This window comes from Carassius carassius, chromosome 32 (assembly GCF_963082965.1).
Source record: "Carassius carassius chromosome 32, fCarCar2.1, whole genome shotgun sequence".
NCBI lineage: Eukaryota > Metazoa > Chordata > Actinopteri > Cypriniformes > Cyprinidae > Carassius > Carassius carassius.
In genome coordinates this window covers 17,941,229-17,962,915 of record NC_081786.1, presented here as the reverse complement: position 1 = coordinate 17,962,915, position 21,687 = coordinate 17,941,229, and the positions used below count along the sequence as shown (strand labels likewise).

Below are 21,687 nucleotides of genomic sequence, written 5' to 3'. Positions count from 1 at the left end.
TTAAGGAAATACAATTTCAGAATGTTAACTCGTGGCTCGCTCGCCGCGCCATAAAACAGAATGACTTCCATATAAGCATTTATCCGCAACACAGGAAGTTTCTTCGTTTCACCTACCAGGGCACATGTTACGAATTCACAGTTCTGCGGTTTGGGCTCAGTCTAAGCCCCCGGTGTTTCTGTCTGTGTGCGGAGGTGGGCTTGGCACCCATGAGAAGGTCAGGTCTGAGGATTCTGATATACATAGACGATTGGCTCATCATAGCCGAATCGAAGGAGAAAGTGTTGCAGGACACCTGCCGTGTGCTCACGCACATCACATCTCTCGGGTTCAGAGTGAATGTGAACAAGAGCAATTTTACACCCAGTCAGAATGCCATTTTCCTGGGCTTGGAGTTGAACTCAGTGTCCATGCGAGCGCGTCTCTCTCAAGAGTGCGTTCTCTCTCTGATGAACTGTCTATCGCAGTTCAGAGAGGGGGCGATCATCACATATGATGGGGTACAATATCGCACATGCCTCAGGCTGCAGGGTCTTATGGCTTCAACCATCCAGGTTGTGTCGCTGGGACTCCTGAGAATGAGAGCGTTCATGAAATGGGTTTTGTCACTACATTTCAGCCCGACGCGCGATCTTTGCCGCTCTGTAATAGTGACACGCGCCTGCTCGGCAGCCTTGCGCCACTGGAAGAGCGCAGACTTTTACGCACAGGGAACCCCTCTGGGGACGGTTATGATGCGGAAAGTTCTAACGACAGATGCGTCCTTAACAGGCTGGGGTGCCACCCAGGAGGGCAGAATGGTGAACGCTCTGTGGCCGAGCAGACTACGTTCAGCGCACATATATTATTTAGAGCTTCTGACTGTATGGAAGGCTCTGAATCATTTTCTGCCTTGCCTGCAGGGACATCATGTGCTTGTATGCTGCGACAATACCACAGCAGTGGCTTATATCAACCCTCAGGGCGGCGTGCACTCATCAAAACTTCACGCTCTAGCTTACAAGCTTTTGGTGTGGAGCAGACGGGTTTTCCTATCGTTACGCGCGACTCATGTTCCGGGCATTCTAAACAGAGGTGCAGATCTTCTATCGAGGGGAAACCCAATCTATGGAGTTTGGCGTCTTCACCCGCAGATAGTGGATATGCTATGGATGAGATTCCGACAGGCAACCGTAGATCTATTTGCCTCGCGCGAAAACTACCATTGTCCTATGTTCTTCTCGCTAAAGGACGTGGACGCGCCCCTCGAGGTAGATGCACTGGCCCACCCATGGCCCAGAGTGCTGCTGTATGCTTTTCCTCTAGAGATCGACCGATATGGGTTTTTCTATAGCCGATGCCGATGTTTAGAGGTCAGGGTCAGCCGATGGCCGATATGTGCTGCCGATCTTTAGGGCCGATATCTTGAAGTTTTCCCCTTCATTTGCATGCAAAAATGTCACACTAATAATAAGTGGATGCACAACATTTCTAAATTTATCATAATTTATTGAGCACTGACTTGAACCATCTCTCGAATCTTAATTTTGTGCACTGCACGGTATTAAAATAAAAAATGTATCCAAAGTTAACCAAACAAAATCAATAAACTGACCAAGTATTAAATATATAAAACAGGTAATATATATATATATATATATATATATATATATATATATATATATATATATATATATATATATATATATATTATATATATATTTACATAAAAGTTTTAGAGCATTTATCAAGTAGAATTTTTCAAGTTTGTTGGAACATAAATGTAAACTTAAATATACATTTAAATAAATACAATTTTAAAAATAAAAATCTGAAAAATATAAAAAAATATATATATAAAAATAAATAACAGTAGTGCTGCAAACACACTAGCAACCAGCAACATTTGTGTTTGGTATAAATGACACAGAACATCTAAAGTGCATTCTAATTTCAAACTTACATCGCAGTCTGTTTATTATTAAAATAAAGTACAGTCAACCAAACATTTAAAAGGTTACACTGGTCAGTTTAAATAGACCGTAGTATACCGGTCCACTCTGCTGTTATGCCAAGGTTTTTGCTCATGTGAAGAGGATCTTTATCGTCTAGTTTACATTAAATAAATAAAAAATATTATAGTTTAACATTCAGATACATTGCGAATATGGAAACATTTGGATATGTGCAGAACGAGACGTGAGCAATAACCTCCAAATACATCTAGTCAAACCCGCGCTCACTCGTCCTCGTATGGATCAGACCATTTTTCGGATCAGCAAAAAAAAAAAAAAAAAAGGCCAAGACAAATAAACATACGTTTTGTCTTTTTTTATTAACATTAAATTATTAAATTAAAATATATGAAATCAACTTAAAGTGCACATAATATCTTCTTTTTAACATAATAGCCCGACTTCTCATCTTCCAGTGTGCTGTGATGAAGTGAGCAGTTATCATTAAGAGCTCTCCGTCCCCCTGGACGTCCACCTTTCTGTCGTGAGCGCAACAGAGGATGCTCGGGATAGTTCATCCACAACTGTTTTCTTCTCCTGTTCATAAAGATCTGGCACAATATTTTCACTCTAACCTCTTTCCTCATCATTATATCTGACAGGGAATCCAAAATGAATCGGTCGTTCAAGCTCCTCCGTTCCTCCGCTCGCCATTACCACTGAGTGTGGACTAAACATGCGCAACTTTTTTTTTTTCATAAATCAATCCGCGAGTCACGTGTGTGCCGAACCGAAGATATTGATCCGAACGGATCACGGATCAATGATGATCCGTTGCACCACTACTATAGTGTGTCATTTGAAAACATTGCAGATGCGTTTTAAAATACAACAACGAGCACCACGAAAGCATTAAAAGAGGCACATGCAGCGGTCTCCTTGACGGGAAACAGTCAACAAAGTAAAATGATCTCCAACGTATGGCGCACTCTCTTCATTTTATCAAATGATCATAATCACATCTATTCATTTTACAGTCCTGCTACTAGCATTTTATTCAGACTAAAACCCCTTTAATTCGGATGAGAAAGCTTTTTTTCCAAGTGGCTTTTGCACATAATAATAATACCGCTGCAGACGCATTTTGCAGCATTAAAGTAATTAATTGATCATTAATTTAAACGACGATCGATCATGGAAATTATCGAATATTGACATCCCTGAATACAAATGAGTTGGATGGAAAACTGGTTTTTGTCTGCATCAAACCATGCTTCCGAACAAATGTGATTCACCGTTCTGGGCAGCTCCAGGACAGCTGTCTCTCCGAGCGCGGTGCTGTCTGTGAGCGGGGCGGAGTAACGTCAGAGACAGTTTACTTTGGTAACGTCACGCTGCAGTGTTTGTTAGAGCTGTCAACTTCTCCACCCCATTTACAGAGTGAAATTCTCTGACTACCTTTATCTCCCAGGACTGCTGTTGAATCTTCCAAAAGTTTTGGCTTGGGGTGCTTCACATGCTGCTGCAGCAGCACTTTCCACCGCACCAATAACATGGGGCTGTCCGCCGACGTGCCTGACTTTAAATCGGCGCTACTAAACACGGATATTGGCTGATGCCGATATATAAAAAAAATGACAAATATCGGCCCGATATATCGGCCGGCCGATATATCGGTCGACCTCTATTTTCCTCCCGTGCCTGATAATTCCCACACTGGCCAGGGTGAGAGAGCAGTGCCTGTCTCTCATTCTGATAGCACCCAGGTGGCCCAAAGCACCATGGCTGGCGGAGATAATCCCTCTGTTATATGCCGAGCCATTGCGCCTCCCTCCCACACGGACCTTTTGTCTCAAGCGAACGGGGAGATTTATCACCCGCAGCCGGACAGGGTGGCTCTTTGGACCTGGCCCGTGAGAGGACGAACCTAAGCACACTGGGGCTTTCGCCGCGTGTGATTGTTACTATACAGAATGCCAGGGCCGTTTCTACGCGGTCCCTGTATGGCTGTTAGTGGCAAGTGTTCGAAGGGTGGTGCGATGGGCGCGGTCTCACATCTTATCAGTGCTCAGTTACTGATATTTTGTGTTTCCTGCAAGACCTATTGGAAAAAGGTAGGTCTTTTTCCACAATCAAGGTCTACTTGGCTGCGATTTCGGCCTGTCATGTGGGTTTTGAGAGCTCAACAGTCGGGCAGCATCCTCTAATCCGCAGATTTATGAAGGGTGCCCGCCGCTCCTTGCCAGTCATCAGGAGAACTGTCCCTGAGTGGGACCTGTCCATGGTCCTGGAGGCTCTGTCTCAATACCCTTTTGAGCCTCTGGGATGTATTTCCTTAAAGCTTCTGTCTTTCAAGACAGCTTTGCTCTTGGCCTTGGCATCAGCTAAACGTGTCAGTGAGCTACATGCACTCTCGGTTCATCCCTCGTTCACTAAATTCTCTCTTAGTGGAGATAAGGTTTCCCTTAAGCCTAATCCGGCCTTCATGTCGAAGTGCTTCCCTGCGTTCACTTTGGAGGTGTTGGAGCTGTCCGCTTTTCACCCTCCAACTTTTTCCTCCCCGGAGGATGAGAGGCTAAATGCTCTTTGTCCCGTCGGCGCTTTACAGACTTATATGACCAGGACCAGTGCTTTCCGGAAGAGCGACCAGCTCTTTATTTCATGGGCACCCCCTCATGGAGGGAATCCCATATCTAAGCAACGCCTCTCACATTGGCTTGTGAACGCTATAGCTTTGGCTTATGAATCCAAGGGAGTGCAGCCCCCAGGGGACATCAGGGCTCATTCCACGAGGGGCATAGCCGCCTCTTGGGCTTTGTTTAGGGGAGTGTCACTGCAGGACATCTGCTCCGCTGCCAGTTGGGCTTCTCCTCATACATTTGTGCGTTATTACCGGTATCTCGGTAGCACATTCGGTTTTAGGGGTGGGGTCTTCTTAGCCCTTCCCTTCAACCACTTTGGAAGTAACGAATAGGAAGGAATGGGCCGGCAGGTCACAAACATTCCTGTCACCAAGCATGCATTTCCATTCCTTTCTGGGTGTATTTATATGCACTTTGGTGTTGCTAGAGTTACTATCGTGTGTGTACTAAATACAAGTTTCATGTGCTGCATGTGCACAGCAGTCATGTGTTTGCGTAAGTATTGCAGTTTCATGATTATGGGACGTGTCAGGCACCACCTCCCTGGGGCGACTGTCCTTCTCTGGCTTTCAGAACCTCACTGTGAGTGTATTGGGCAATTGGGGAATTGTCCATGTCTCTCCCATAGGTGGATCTCGAACATGAGATGATGAAAGAGAACAATAGGTTACTGTCGTAACCCCGGTTCTCTGAAACATCGAGTGGAGAGATCCACCAGCTTTGCCCCGCTTGCCGCACAAGAAGCGAATATACTTACTGGAGAATAGCAGCGTCGTAGCCATTATATGCCCTTAGGTAAGGGGTGGGGCCTTACCTGGCATTGGCTGCGCGCTTCTGTCTGTCTAGCCAGACTTGGTGCAATTGGATGCTTCTGCAGAGGTCAGGTACGGATGCCCTTTCCATAGGTGGATCTCTCCACTCGATGTTTCAGAGAACCGGGGTTACGACAGTAACCTATTGTTTCTGGGGACTGTAACAGCAGAACTGTCCTTCACTAGACAGACACTGCAGATGAAGACTCAGTTGGGCTTCAACGTGTGAGAGCTGTAATCCCACAAGCCAGCTCTGCATCCGAATCGGAAGCTTAATCTGCTGTGGAATGACTCCCTGGATCTCACACACCATGCTGATTTTAAGGTGCTCTATTCATTCACTTTGTGCATCTGTGTGTTTGGAGGATCAACGAACGTGTGAGTGATTGCAACAAAAAAATGAAGAGAAACACAGAGATAGAGAATGAATTAAGAAGTCTGAGTTCACAAAAGTATTGTTCTCCAGACAGATGTCTGCGGACTCACCTCCACTCCTGCAGAAGTCCCTCATTTCTGCGAGGTACTCTCACCAAAAGCATCTGTATGGCCATCTCATATTACCCAATTTTGGGGTGCTTCAATTAGCATTATAAAGGGTTATTCAAAACAAATAGCACTGCTTCGAAAAATTGGTTAGAATAAATTGTTTTTCATCGAGACTGGAAGGGTTGTTTAAGAGCAGCCAGAAGTTATTTTCACAACGCTCAGCAAACTGAAGACACCCCATTATACAGATGCACCAGATTGGATTTATTTCGCCTTTAATAGCATTAAAAAGAAACAAAAGCCTGATATATAACACACAATTTGCAAGAGATAGTGTATGAATGCACAAATACATTTTCAAGTATGAAAATACAGTATGTTACCATGAAGTCAATGATCATAACAACAACAACAACAACAAATTATTATTACTTTTATTACTATTACTATACTATTATTATTACTTATACACTAGGTCAGTAAGAATTTTTTTTTTTAAGAAATTAATAGTTATTCAGCAATGACTTTTATTCAAAAGTGACAGTAAAAACATTTATAATTTATTCAAAGAATCTTAAAAAAAATTTAAATCATTTTGCACATAATAAACAAGCAACTCAACTGTTTTCAACACTGATAATAATAAAAAATGTCACATATTTCAATATTATGAATATTTCAAAATATTACCGTTTTTTTATTTTTTGGCTCTGTGACACAGCTATCATAGCCAACTGGAAATATTTAATGTTTAACATACCCTACATTAAACACAAATTTGGATCAATGAGATTTCACAGGGGTGGTCGTGTCAGTGCAAAAATAATAATGTCTTTGACAAAACTCACTTTTGTGGTTGAAACTCACATGGAGAGAGCAGTTATTGCATCATACCTGGTTAGTTGTTTGTATAAAAGGGTTGGTTAAATGACCTCTTAATAACTTCTCTTGTTTGGCACAGAAAAGCTTGCTTGCCCAACACCTAGCCATGTCCTTATCTTTTTTGCAAGAAAGACCCTTCTTTCTTGAATCAAATGAATGTCTACTTGATTAAGAGAGAAACTTACCACCCTCCTCTCAGGATGGGCACTACCCACCTCCAAAATGTTGCACTCACAGAAATATGAAATAATGCCAAGCAAAGAAAACATCAACAAATCACATTCGCTCTGAAACACACACTCCAACAGGTTACATAAACATAAAGAGCAGCATGTCCATTTGATTCCAGGGGAATCCTTTAGCCGTGGGTGAGGGGGGGCTGTGATTAATGTCTGTATTCTATTATCTAAAACGCTCCAGTCACACTGTGTCCAGATAAGGCTTGAGTTAAATTATTCATCCAGACATGGGCCAACAGAACACAGGCACATTCAGATGGGAAGGCATGTTTAAGAGAAGAGAGCATTACTGAGACACTTTGGCAGATTCTCTCTCTCACACAGTCTGTTTCCACCATATGGGCCTCTTGTACTGTTACTGATACAGTTTCTACCTCACTGTGAGAAGTGTTCCCGGAATATAACCGAGCTGTTCAGGCATCAACAATAAGGATTTTTTTTTTTGCCTGCCCAGTCAATTTGTCACTTACATTAAAAAAACAAACAAAATCAAATGTATTTATAATGTATCTATATTTACATTTAAAGAGCAAAAAAAAAGTTGTTGTTTTTTAAAGTGCTTTATTACAAAAAACATAGATTTAATTTAAAATATTTAAAAAGTTAATATTTTAATAAAAGTAGTTATAGTGACTCAGTGACTCAGTATAGTTATCAGTGACCAATGATAAAGATGGACTTCTTAACTGGAAACAATTTCTTGTTTCCTGAGACCAACACTCAGCCCAGGTCCTTAAAACCATAGTTCACCCAAAAATGAAAATGAGCCATCCAATAGAATATAAGACTTTCTTCTTTCAGACAAAGTTATATTTAGAAAAAGGCCTGGCTCTTTATAATGGCAGTGAAAGGGTTTGATTTGGAAGATTTTGCAGCAAAAGAAAATGTGTCCATCCATCATAAAAAAAAAGTACTCCACAAGGCTCCAGGAGGGAAAAAGAGACATAACACAGTTTCCCTCATTCTCATGTTAATCTTGAGTACCTATAATAGAGTAGTACTGCATTCTTCTATCTCCAATGAGTCTTAAGTTTGATCATATTTATAAAAGAAAGATACAGCCTTCAAAAAATAGCCGAGCTCCTGGAGGTGCGCCGTGGGCGGAGCTAAAGAGTCATAAGCACTTGCGCCTCGATTGCTAACAAAACACAGACATTTAATGCGGTTTTACTTACCACCTGATGGTTTCGAATCAGGAATCAGGCGAATTTCGTCACCGAAATTACAGGAACAATTAAACACACTTGCGAAACTCTGTTGCTTGGCACTTGGCATTAACATGCTACCAGTATCCAGATGTTGTCCACATACAGATTGAAAATACAAGTGTAAACGCGCTTCTGTTTGGATAACGTGCCAAGTGTAAACGCAGTCTTTAATACTGTATGATAAGCGCGTAGGCAAATTACGTCATAGGCTATTATCGATTATGGTCTATTACTGCATCGATGCAGAATTGTTCACGTACACATTGCAATGCATCGATGCAATGATTAAATTTGACACCCCCAGGTGAAATGTAAGCTCCACTGAGAAGTGATGAACATGGAAATTCAAAGGAGAGAGGAAAACAAAACACCAGTCACGAATTATAAGTACAAGGATACAAATAATGATTTGCTTTTTTATGGCTATTAAACAGAAAACAATACAAGCTGTAACAGGCCTTGCTCCACAAGGCATGTGAGGAGAAAATAAAGCTCTGAATCCAAACACGTGACGTGTACATGTTTGCATCACCAACAGTGACATGCTCACAATCATGGCAAAAAAAGATTAATACAATTATATATAAAAATATATCACCCAGCATATCTGAGGAATTACAAAAGCTATTCTATAATACAACATTTGCTCACCCAATCAAAAAACCATAACCATGTTCTTAAACACACAGGCCTTCTTTTATGTATTCAGAGTTGGATGTGTCTAGCGTTGTACGGATGTGTGTTTTGAGTGCCGTTGACAGTAGAGGGTGTAATGAGAGTAATGATTAAAGGCCGATTAAAACTGCATGAGGATTATCGTGCTCATTTTCAGCCTCTGCTCTTGCTTTCTAACTATCAAACGCTGCTGCATTTTAGCCACTGCGCTAGTGTATCTGTGTGTATGCATTCATTTACACATTCTTATATGTAGCTTTTACATCACTGATTAAAATATTAGAAATTCAGCAAGTGAGCTGGAATTTTAAAAGCATTCTCAATTCAATTCTGAAGGATGCAAAACACTGCTGTGTGTAATTTGCACGCATCTCGTTATCTGTGCTGCTCTGTGAACTCTAATGGTTGAGCATGTGATAAATATATGACCAGCCATGAACCCCTTCAGAAGTCCATTTAATCAGCAGTCAGGGGGCCAGCGTGAAAAATACACCATTTCAAGGCCAGCTCTCGGGGCATCATGGGACAAGGGAGGCCAAAGGTCATTTCTTGATCATTAAGAGCCAAAAAAGGCACAAGTTCTCTGAAATAAAAGTCATAATCGTATATAAATTATATCTTGTTAGACGGATATGTTGCCATACTGGAATGGATCTCAGTAGCATTTGAGCATATCAATTTCTTATGAATAAACAAAATCTGTTTCTCATTTACATAGATGTTTATAGAAGACGATCTATTTTTAGCACTCATATTGGAGCAACTAACAATAACTTACAAAAGCTTTTTTAAGGGGAAAGATAGGAGGCAGTAATAAGACCACTTAATATTTTACTAAAGTAAATAAATAAAAATAATGATTACATCGTCAGAGCTAAGCAATATAAAACATCAAAAGAAAGAAAGAAAAAAAACAGAACAAAACAAATATATCGGCATACTGGATATCGGCAAAATCCAATATCATACATCCCTAATATATATAAAATGTTTCATGCCTGGAGAAAAATTCTGTAAAAAGATATGCTTATATTTCATTAAACATAATTATGTTTAATTAAAAACTCACACAAAGATTGAAAAATGCCACACCAAAACTTCATGCAACATGGACATAAATCAATGTCTACAGCACTTCTGCTACTAATGTTTAAATCACAGTTGCTGGCCTAACGTCTATGTTCAGCATGTGTATCATTACCACATTGATTACTACAGACAATGTCTGACTTGTCCCTCAGTGTCTTAACAAGAAACAAGAAATGCGTTAACAGTAAATACACTAGCAATTGAAGCCTAGGAGGCATGTAGGTTTCTATGCAGACATTTAAATAATGCACTGTTTCAACAATGTAACCGTAAAAGTACACATGGTGACATTAGACTGCTGGAGTGGAATTGCTTACTAACACCGTCTGTGCAAAACACATGTCAAAACCAGCTAAACAAGTAAACACGCTGACTTTCATTTGGATACCAAGATGACACTTGGAAAAAATGTGATGTATCTGAAAAGCACTCCAACAACCCTCTACATTGCGAGTAAATAACTAGCATATGAAACTAAATCTTCGCTCTGGGCGACTAAATGATGTCTAATATTAGCCAATGACTGATAAATTCTTAGATTTTACTCGCCAGTTGGAGGCTGAGTATAAGTTTAGCACAGATATATTTTCACTCGCCAAAATCACATTCCTTTGAATTTTTTCAGCTTTTAAGTACTGTCGCTTTCTCCGGTAGTGGGCGGAGCTAATGCATAAATGACAATTTTATTGGGTGGTGATCAACTATTATCATCCCTGTTTTGATTTCTGCGAATCAGTCCTAGTGAAATGATGTTTTTTGAGCAAAACATTTTAGGATTTCTCTCTATATAATGGACAATGGATCCTCTGCAGTAAATGGTTGCCATCAGCTAAAGACATCACAATAATCCACAAGTAATCCACATGACTCCATCAATTAACCAAAAAAAAAAAAAAGCTGTGAAAGCTGTAAGAAACAAATTGCTTCTAGCCAATATACGAGTCAACAATCCATAATAAAACTTCCTCCAGTAAAAAATTTCTTCAGAAATCTGCTCTTGAGTGTTTACAAGCAAAAAGAGTCCAACGTTCTAAACATATGTTGGTGGATTCTGATGTGAGAGGACAACAGGGTAAAGACTTTTTCAATGCAGAAAGTGTTATTATGGATCATGGACTCATTTTGGCCAAAAGTGAACCTTAAAGTTAAAATGCCTTTATGATGGATTTGTTTCTACAAAAGCATGCGGCTTTTCACTTCTCACAACATTAATTGATGGACTGGATGTGGATTAGTAAGGGATTATTGTGATGTTTATATCAGATGTTTTGACTCTCATTCTGACGGAACCAATTGGTCACCCACTGGTGAGCAAACATTGGATGGCCAAAATTTTCATTTTTGGGAGAACTATTTCTTAGAAAAACAAATAAAACTTAGGATTCTGTCTGGCTGTATGTGTAAAACACATAACACACCGATAATTTCACACACTCTGAGTACAAGTGGGAAGTGAAGCATAGGCTAGACTGCATGGTATAAACGTCCTGCTGGATCATATTTCCCACTGCTCCAAATCCCCAGCAGGACACAGACACAGTGCCAACATGTTCATGAGCCATTATGCATTTATGAATAGAGCTTGTGGTGTGGTAACAGAGGCAGGCCTTGGAGCCAACCCCACTGAAAACTGCGAGAGGACAGAGAACTGTCAGTCAGCAGGGACACCTATAGCAGAGTGGGAGAGTGGGAGATCTTATCTGGGTGACCTTCTTGACAAAATAAATGTGTAATTAAACAATGAGAAAACCAGATGGGATTAATACACTGTAAATCTTGTAAAACACTGTAAAATTATTTTTAAATGCCATGTCATACACTCTAAAATTATTTTTTTGGCGAAAACAAAAAGAATAACATAAGTCATACAATTCACAAAAAAAACTACATAAAACTTTTAAAATGAATATAATACAAAAACATGTAATTAACTATAGGTGGTTATTTTTTAAATGCATCAGTTTAACATATCTCTGAGTAAAAATGTTTTGTATTTACATTAAAAACTGTGCTATCCAGTAAAATATGTTTAACAGTCATAGCAGATTGACAAGACATGATTCACATTTCACTAAATAACTAAATTTTTAACGACCTTAAGGCTCTTATATAACATAAAACAGATGTGAATATAAAAATTGGCACTTAGGCAAGTAAAATATCAAATATGTATTATGTAAAATAAGAGTCAGAATAATATTTTTATTGTTTTGACTAAGGCATTTTGGTCATAAAAACATGCTTGTATGCATAATTATAAGAAAAATTATAATAATTTATCATACACGCATCTTTGTAATGTAATAGCCAAAACAAGTTAGCAAGTCAGAATGTTTTATGTAAAACATTTTCAAAACATAATGAATAACTAAGCATGCAAGTATATGTAAAATAATAACCAAAATAACTCTGCATGAAAGAATGTCTTTATGTAAAATAATAGCTATAATAAAGATTCATTTTCTTAATACTCAGCTACCTAGTGTTTAACTGTAAATCTCTGCTTAGTACTTGCATAAAGAACCTTCCATTTTAATTCTGTCTGTTCGAGTTGGACTAAGTGGGCCCCTTAGGCATTTCAAAGAATGCATCATTGCCATGGGGTTACATTATAACCGAGACTTACATTAAGTATATCTCAGTACGAGCTATGGCTCTCTAAACGGCAGAGAGATGCTTCAAAGATAATCCGCTTCAAAAAGAAATTCTTGTGCCCATGCTGAGAGATCTGAGCTCTAAACATATGCAGATAACAACTGCAGTGGATTTATCATGAGCATGCAATTTCATCTCGCCCACATCTGGACAGAAATCCCTCGATGGAATAGATTAATAATCTGCTAAACTGAAAATACTTTCCGCATAATGCGTTTACCAGAATGAAAACGGCTTTCGATTGGTCTCTATGGTTGGTCCATATGATGGCTAAGCAACTGGATTGACGTAAAACATTGTGCACGAGCGCGATTTTTACAGCAAAACACCTCAGGAATTATATAGTATTAAGTGAATGTAGAGGCAAATTCTTTCAATATAGCCATTAACTTGACAGTAGTCTTCAAAACTATGCGCAAATACACCCTTACGCTTCTGTGGTGAAATCTAAGGGATGCTGAGCCTTGGAATAACATAAATGTATAAATACCCCAAAGGGTAACTATAGTCACAGAAAAAGGAGCATAAATCCACAAAAATGTCATCTGTGTCTACATGTGAAAGAGTATTCACATAAACCACTACTACGTAAAAGCCACACATTTGCCTTTTGCTTTGATTTGATGAGCCGTTCTGAGAACACCGACCAGAATGCTCTGTTATCTGCGCTCTCCGGGGCTGATCTTGTCTGAATTTCAAACACCTGTGAAATTATGCCCCTGTAATTCAATACTGATGGCTTCAAAACGATACCTGCGGACTGACATCTGAACTATCTTTCATTAAGGCTTATTAATGGCAACTGTTGACGTTCAGCTGAGATTAAATCTTGGCAGAGGTCCATGTCTTTCAAATACAAGGTCCTCTATTGCCTTTAAATCTGGCACATGAGTTCCCAATTGCTATTCAAGTGTCTGCTCCTTCACCACTGGAGGGTTTCAGGAGGTGTTAAAGGGACTTGAAGCGTAAACTTTTGGAGAGCTGTTTGAGTGTTAGCACAAAGATACCCTTCACAAGGGCGCTAACATGCTTTGACACCACAATGGCAATGAGCAACTACATCTGAAGGTGGATCTCAAGTGGACAGAGCAGCTCACAGGTGACCAGGATGTAAAAATTCAATGCAACGATTAGAGAATTTAATGGATTGCTATGATAGAGTACTTGTTATAATAAATTGGAATGCAGGGATGTTGTCTTTTTGTAGGCCAACCTGGAAATTCAACTTGGTTCCTACAAAAGCCAAAAGGATTTGTTCTATTGAAATATGGACAACAGTAGAACATAAGAAGTTTATGAGATCAAGATAGGCTAATCTTCAAAAATGAACACAACTTCTGAATTTCGAAGCCTAAATGCAATCAGCAGTAGTAAACGTTAAAATCATGCTATTAAGAACTATATAATGGACATATGACTTAAACGTCAACACCACTAAGCTTCTGGCAACTCTTTCAATCTTCATTTAAAACTAGTCTAAAGAGTTAGAATAGTTTGCAAGAGCACAAGTATAAATACAAAGAGCTGTAAAAGCAGACTAGTTAGTAGATTAGTTTTGTTGTCATGGTTTGTCATGGTGTCATTTAATGTCCCAGACAGCCTTTGCAGTCCCATGTAGCCACTTGTCAGCAACCAGCTTTTTCAAAATATGTAAAAGCTCAAATAAATCATGTCCTTATTTCAGCCATTTAACCAAAAATCCATTAACTTTGGGATGACAGAACCGAAAGTTCAAAAACTCTAACTTGATTTCGGGTTGTAGGACTAAGTCCTGCATCACTCTATCACTGTGTTCCAAATGGAAACCCTTGGAAAGGGTACTTTGGAGTGAAAACAATCATGGCCGCCATATTGAAGGGTCATTCCAAACCTGTGCTCAAAACTGGCCACTTTAAAGCTCCCTTTAAAATAATGTCAAAGGGCTCAACTGATGGAGACTTTGCTCTCATGATTCTTCGCAGAGGTTTAGATGTGCAATGATGGCACCTCCTTAATTGGCTCGGGAAGATGACACAAAAATTTGCTATAAGGTACAGTTTTTACATACCTCATTTCTCAAAGGAATGAGTGCATAGGGATTAACCCTTCACAAAGTAATGCAGCATATAATACCCATCAATATAATGAGAAGGTGTCACTATCATATATATATATTTTTATATATATTTTTTTTTATATTATATATATATATATATTATATAATGATAAAATTTATTATAATTTATATATATATATATATATATATATATATATATATATATAAAAATATATATATATATATATATATATATATATATATATATATATATATATATATATATATATATATATATATATATATATATATATATATATTGAGGCTTTACTTAAAAAAAAAATATATCGGCTTTATATCGGCTATGGGACCCCTGCTTTCCATGATATCGGCATGAGAATCGGCTGTCAAAAAAACAATATCAGTCGACCACTATACTTTATTATAATGAAAATGATAATAATAAGAACTCAGATAAACCATATATTGCCATAGTCGTGTGTTTATTAGTCACGCTGGATCAATTAAAGCATTTAAATCTTCTGTTTATGCAGCAACTGCTATAGGGATTTCCTAGGTTTCTTCTGCAAAGTGTTTTTTGGGTTTCAGTGCAAGAACGCCCTCTGGCCTTTGGATGGAGATGTACTACTGATCACAGAGCCGTGCTTCACTGAAATATATGCATGACAATCACAGCTTCTGTCTTAATCATGATTTCGATATAATTTCGATTTATCGTGCAGCCCTAATCCCTGCACATGACATGAAGTGAACATTTTTTTATAATTTTTTCTTTCGTTTGGGTAAATCATGGCATGTACCTGACTTCAGTTTATTCATTGAAGCACGACAGCTGTTCAGAAGGAGGAGCCCTGCCCACCAGGAGGATCGCTCTGAACACCTCAGAGACAAGCCCTGACAGCATCCACAGCCGTGAATGTAACTCTGATGCTGGCACCTTTGAATGGAAAGATGAGAGCTGGAGAGAAAACGATCTAAAAGCTTGCGCTTTTTCTCTATGTGTCATTTCTTGTATCAGATATCAAAGAGTAACCAACGACTTAGCGATAGATGATTCTGACCCTCCATAGCATGCAACTACAGCTCAAGCAATCAGAAGGAAAAAATGTTTGGTTGAGCAAACCTGATGAATGCAGTAAATATATGGCACTTACAGCACAACAAATTCAGTTCAATATCACAATCCCCTTCCAGAGGTGGTTTGTAGGATACATTAATATTTTACTATTCTATGAAAAAACAAAATCAACACCCTTCCAAAAATTAAAGCCTCTAAGCTCAGCATTCAACCACAACCTTGAGACTCCAGAGATTTCTGTATTTGTCTTCTATACTCATTCAATATTTCCCCCTAAATGTTCCAGGCTATAAATGTTATGTGTTAAACATTTCTAATACCAGACAGCACTTGGAACAATGATAATATTTGCCTGGAAACCACTCGGAAATCTGCAGAGCATGCAGACTCAGTCTCGCCTGCTACCCAAAAAATACACACCAAAACAAATCAACTTTGAATAGCACAAAATCAATGCTTTCTCATTTCAATTCTATTTGTATGCAATTTTAATGCATAGTTTAAACATTTTAGAGACCTATTTTTAGACTAAGCCACTTTTGATAGCCCCTGCTGTGTTTCCATTTCACTACTTTACAACATTATAAACAAGAGGTCAAAAGGTTTTTGCTTGTCAATGCACATCTGTCTAGAAACTACAATGTGTCGCTTACTCACTATTAAGTATGCACGTTCCATAGTTCTATGTGCTTGGTCACACTTTCATCTCACTTTAAGGCATCCACACTCGCTCTCACTCCCTCCAAGCTTCCTTTACACACACACACTTCAACACACACGGAGTTCCTCATCAATAAGTGTGCGCTTCCACGAAATGCCCCTACACAGTGCAGGCATGCTAACCAATCTCCTAGAAGGGCTAGGCGTGACTGCGACTAATGATGGACTAGATCAGCTGATGTTAGTATAAGAGAAAAGGAAAGGAGGGGTGTGAATAATGTCCTCGGGAAATTCCCTCTCACCTTCTTCAAAAATATTTCCGTTACGGCTCCACAAAGCTGAGGAAAATGTTGCGACAAGCACAAATATGAGTCTGTGGGCTTTTCAGCACCAAAAACAGTGGACAGCACCCTCGGTCAGCAGTCATGCTTATACAGGGGTGTGTATGTGTGTGGTGGGGGAGGGGGATTCCCACAATGTTTTATGCCATTCCCCCTCGCGACAAGCATCTCTGAGGCTTGTGCTCATGGAATAGGCCCACCAAGAGGAATGTCATGAATATGTGACACACTGCAAAGTCACTGACATTTGAATTCAGTCAGTGTATGCATTTCATCACTTTTGATGGCAAGTCTGATTAATTTCCATTTAAGCAAAGAACCAATTTAAAAAAACGATTCAGTGATTCTTTTAATGTCATCACGTGATCCCTGACATCCGGTTGTGGTATATTACATGCTCTAAAACCTTCCAATAAAACCATTTGAAGGCACATAATGCTGTTTATGAAGCTTTTCAAAGTAAATTTTGTTAATAAAGTTTATTATTGTAATTTAATGTGTCCGGCTTCAGTTTGTAGTAGTTATCATTCAGATCATAAATGATATCTAACATTTACAAAACCAATGTAAAAGTTGTTGCATGTTTTTATATAGGCTGTTTTATTTATTTATTTTTTTAATCGTCAAATTTGCCTGGGCAAAATTCAAGAAAATTAGTAAATTCAGCGAAAGATTTCCCTACACTGATTTCGAAGCAGGTTCAAGTTTGTCAAACAAATTAGCAACGATGACAAACTCACTGCTAAACTATTGACAAATTTTGCCAAAATGATGCTAATGCGACCAAACATTCATGCTTGTTGATACAACTGTCACATAATTAAGTTGTAGGCTAACCCTATTTATGGAACTCTGCATATTATTTAGAGTGAGACATGTTCGAAAAACGGTTCTCGAATCAATGAGTTAATGAGTCAGAATCACTCAGACTGACATTCGATCAATCTGACTCATAAACGAAGAGTTTCTTCCTCCAGTCGTGAACAGATTCATTATAAAGATGTGACTCGTTCACGAATCGGACATCGCTATTCATCACCCATTCCCCCTGTTCCCGGGAGGTAGCTACGGCAGCAATATTTAACAAGAAGGCGGCTGCTTCATTCCCGTTTTTAGCCGAAATTGGGATCAATGAAGACGATTCAAACGCATGCACGAGAATACCACTTAATCGCGTGCATAGTGAAAGCATTATCGCTAACCCTAAAAGTTGTGTTTAATGTGCATTCCTGAGTGGATGTGTCTATTGCACGAGACGCTGTATATATTAATATATTACCATGCATGTATATAAATACAGCCTCAATGCAAACCCGAAGCTGAGATGCTGCTGTGCAGAAATCCATGAGAAAAAAAAAACACTGCGTGACCAACTCCAAATACCAACAGTTATCTACATAGCAGCACTATTCAACAACCACACAGGTTAATATAACAATAAACAGACACATGGCAGCGATCAGAGAGTTCATTCACAGATATAAGAGGGTTTTCCAACGATCTGCTGTATGGTATGTGGATGTCTTGCGTACAATCTATGAATAATTCATCACACAAACTGTTGTCTTGACACTGAGCTGTGCTGCATGACAGACCAAAGACAGATCTCATAGAGCCGGATACATTATCGCATAGATGAATAAATGAATATCAGGACATGCAGATAAATAAACGCACAGCGTTTGCGAATGAGTCGAGGAACTCGAGCGATAGATGGGCAGAACTCGCTCAGATAGGAATCACCACCGGCACGACAAACAGCAGCGGGCGACAGCACGAACGCACAGACCAGCACGAGCGACGAGGCGTAAAATGAGCTAGTGTCATTTCGGATTTACCTGTCAATATTCCAACTCGGATTTGGTGGTCGTGGTTGGTTAAAATCATCCCGTCCGACGCCATGTTTAGCAGCGCTCTCGCCCGCACTGACAAACCTGAGCAGAGCCGAGAGACGAGCGCATCGAACTCGGGGGAGGAGTCAGGCGCGAGCAAACGAACCCTGATCACAGCCCTGGAGATTTGACAAGCTTGGGGATAATGTTGGTGAGCAATAATCACAGTTTTGGGTAATAATTAGTTACCTATAAATATTTTATAAATTGCAATATGATACACCAATGTTTCAGTGGTTTAGGACACACAATAGGACACACATGCTTATTTGATAACTGTTTTATTTCCTAATTGGGATTATTTATATGCTTTATTTTTTTTTAGATTAACTGTTTTACCCCCAACGCATTGTTAGATGCCAGTGTTTCCTGTCAACTATGCAAATATGTCTCATAACTATTTCTTGTTATGATATTAAATGTGTAGCCTACCTCAAAGTAAAAATAGGTGCTAAAGTCTGATTTTGTGGTGGCTGTGCTTTTAAATTAAATTATTATAATCTTAATTAAAGTGATAAAAAATTTTAAGTCTAAGACTCGAGTAATCAGTGTTGAGTGCGACTGTAAGGTTAACCCTGCCTTGTTTACATGTTTGAAAATGATGAAGACTTGAAAACATTGGAAATTTAGAAAAGTAATTAAAAAGTAATCACATGTATTCCGTTACATTGCCTTAATAATAAATTCATTGAAATAGTTACATTACCTATTAATTTGAAATAGGGAAACTTGTAACCTATAACATTTTCAAAGTAACCTTCCCAACACTGGCATTAATATACTGTTTACTCACAAATCTCTAAATGTACAAGAAATGACATGCTTTTGATGCACAACAACAAGTGTTTTCCTCTTCCATGAATGTGCGGTGGAGACTGGGAGTGTAATCAGTGGTTATCTACAATTGGTTGCAGTGTAAATCTATGAAATTACAATCCAGTTAAACAAGCAGCTGATTCAGATGATGCTATTTGTGTCATTTAAAATTAAGTATTTATTTATTTCATATGTTTTTCCATGTATATGGTATAGTTTTAAATTTTAAAAATTGTAGGCTATTTCATCCTCTATCACCCCCCACAAGTTGTTTTAAAAATTTGGTAAATTTGTTAATAAACTATCAATACTTCAGTACTAAGTAGTAGGCTAACTGTTAACTTTAGTAAATGCAACATGAACAACAATGAATAACTGTATCTTCTTATTAAATAATATTAACGGTTGATAAATGCTGTAAAATATTCATTCGTTCGTTCATTTTAACTAATCCATTAACTAATGTTAACACATGAGATTTTACTATTGTTCCCAGATATTTTAATTCTAACATAGGAAATAAAATGATATCATATATATGTGTCACATTTACCAAGAGAGACATCTTATTTAGATTATATCAGTTATTACATTTATTTTTTTTATTTTTTTTGTATATATTTCAGACTACAGTGGTGGCCAAAATTATTAGAAAAATTGTATTTTCACCAGCTAAAAAATGCTTTCTTGAAGCATCTTGGAGACGTTGCCACAGTTCTTCTGGATTTAGTCTGTCTCAGTTTGCTCTGTTTCTTCAAGACAGATCGTCATCAGATGATGAGATCAGATCTCCGGCTGTTGTCAGACTCATTGTGCAAACAGAAATCTCACTGTATTATTACAATTAATGGCAAAATGAGTTTTTGGAAATGTAAACTAAATTTCCTACTGACACACTACAGCAAAAGATAGAAATAACTGACTTAAAACCATTTTAAGCTGGTTAAAAATACTAGTGTTCTAATAATTTTGGCCTCCACTGTAGTTTAAACCTTGTTTGAATGTTTATTATTGTTGTTATCAACCTTTACATATTTAACAATAATATTGCATTTGACAAAAAAGAAAAAGTAATAGCCTAAAAAGTTGTAAACCTGTGTTTCATAGTATGTTTGGGGTGGGGGGGGGGTGATTTATATAATAAAAATTGTTTATTAATGAGAATAATTTGGGTGATTTTTATGAGCCTGCTGTAAACTATGCAAGAAAATGTGCTATTATATATCTTACTTCTAGTTTGTTTGAGCTTGAAGGGGAAATATATGAAGTATCCCAACAATATGCCCAGGTGCAAAGATTTACAACAAAAGAATCAATTTTTCTGTGGCCTTTGGCATTTGAAAGTTTCAGTGATAGCTCACATATTTCACCATTTAGAGTCTCCCATTTAGCCTGCCTATTAATTTAGGAATTTGAATATATCACAGACATATTCAGCATTACTGCAAATGGTCAAAGAAAAGTCAAGGTAAAAGGGAGATTTTAGTTCAAGTAATAGATTTACAGGTATTAACATTATATCACTTAATGAAACACATGATTATAAGCTGTGACAGTATTTTTATAGTGAATTTCTTGCAACCAGCTGCCAGCTTTTTACTAATAATTTAACAGGATGTGTTTTTTATTTTTATTTTTTTATGATTTGTCCTGTTTTATAGTGTACAGTTTTCCCACAAACTCACTTTTTTTCATTAGCAGTGAATGACATAAAGGTCACTCACTTTGACAAACATATGTACAGCTTAGATAATACAAACATTTTAGGAGAATAATTATTCTAAATGCTTTTATTTAAGCTTCACATTTAAACATTCAAATCCTAAAACTGTCCTGGTTTACTTCCACTGTAAGCACAGAGAAGAAAAAAAAGACAAGAAAAAATCAACTTTTATGGTAACTTCATTTCACAAATGCTGTCGAATGTGATTAACAAGTACTGAGCCTGGAATATTCCTTTAAGGGTTGATGTTTAGTGATAATATTATTGGAGTATCAGTGCGGGACAAATCCAGGGGAGTTGGTACCGGTATCAGAAATTAATTACACACTTTATTGCATCACAGAATCACAAGCTTAGTTCCGGCACTGATGTGCACAGCTCCGGTAGAAGCACTTCAGCTTTATTAACGTGCACAAGAGCATTATGGGAAATACAGTACCAGTGAAAGCTGTGGGGAAGCCTGTGTCTTGTCCATTAATAGACATGAATGTTTGCTGTG

General features: G+C 38.2%; 1 protein-coding gene across 16 annotated transcripts in view; it reads right to left on the bottom strand.

The window, feature by feature from the left end:
- Positions 1–18,736, bottom strand: part of LOC132112898 (gephyrin-like) — a 113,362-nt gene extending 94,626 nt beyond the window's left edge. For all 16 annotated transcript variants that reach the window (XR_009425054.1, XM_059520619.1, XM_059520623.1 and 13 more), the window contains exon 1: positions 18,596–18,736. Coding sequence is in view for 15 of the 16 variants with exons in the window: in XM_059520619.1 (XP_059376602.1) it covers positions 18,596–18,659 (64 nt within the window). In the remaining variant the exon portion in view is untranslated. The remainder of the gene's footprint in view (positions 1–18,595) is intronic.
- Between the last annotated feature and the right edge of the window lie 2,951 nt (positions 18,737–21,687).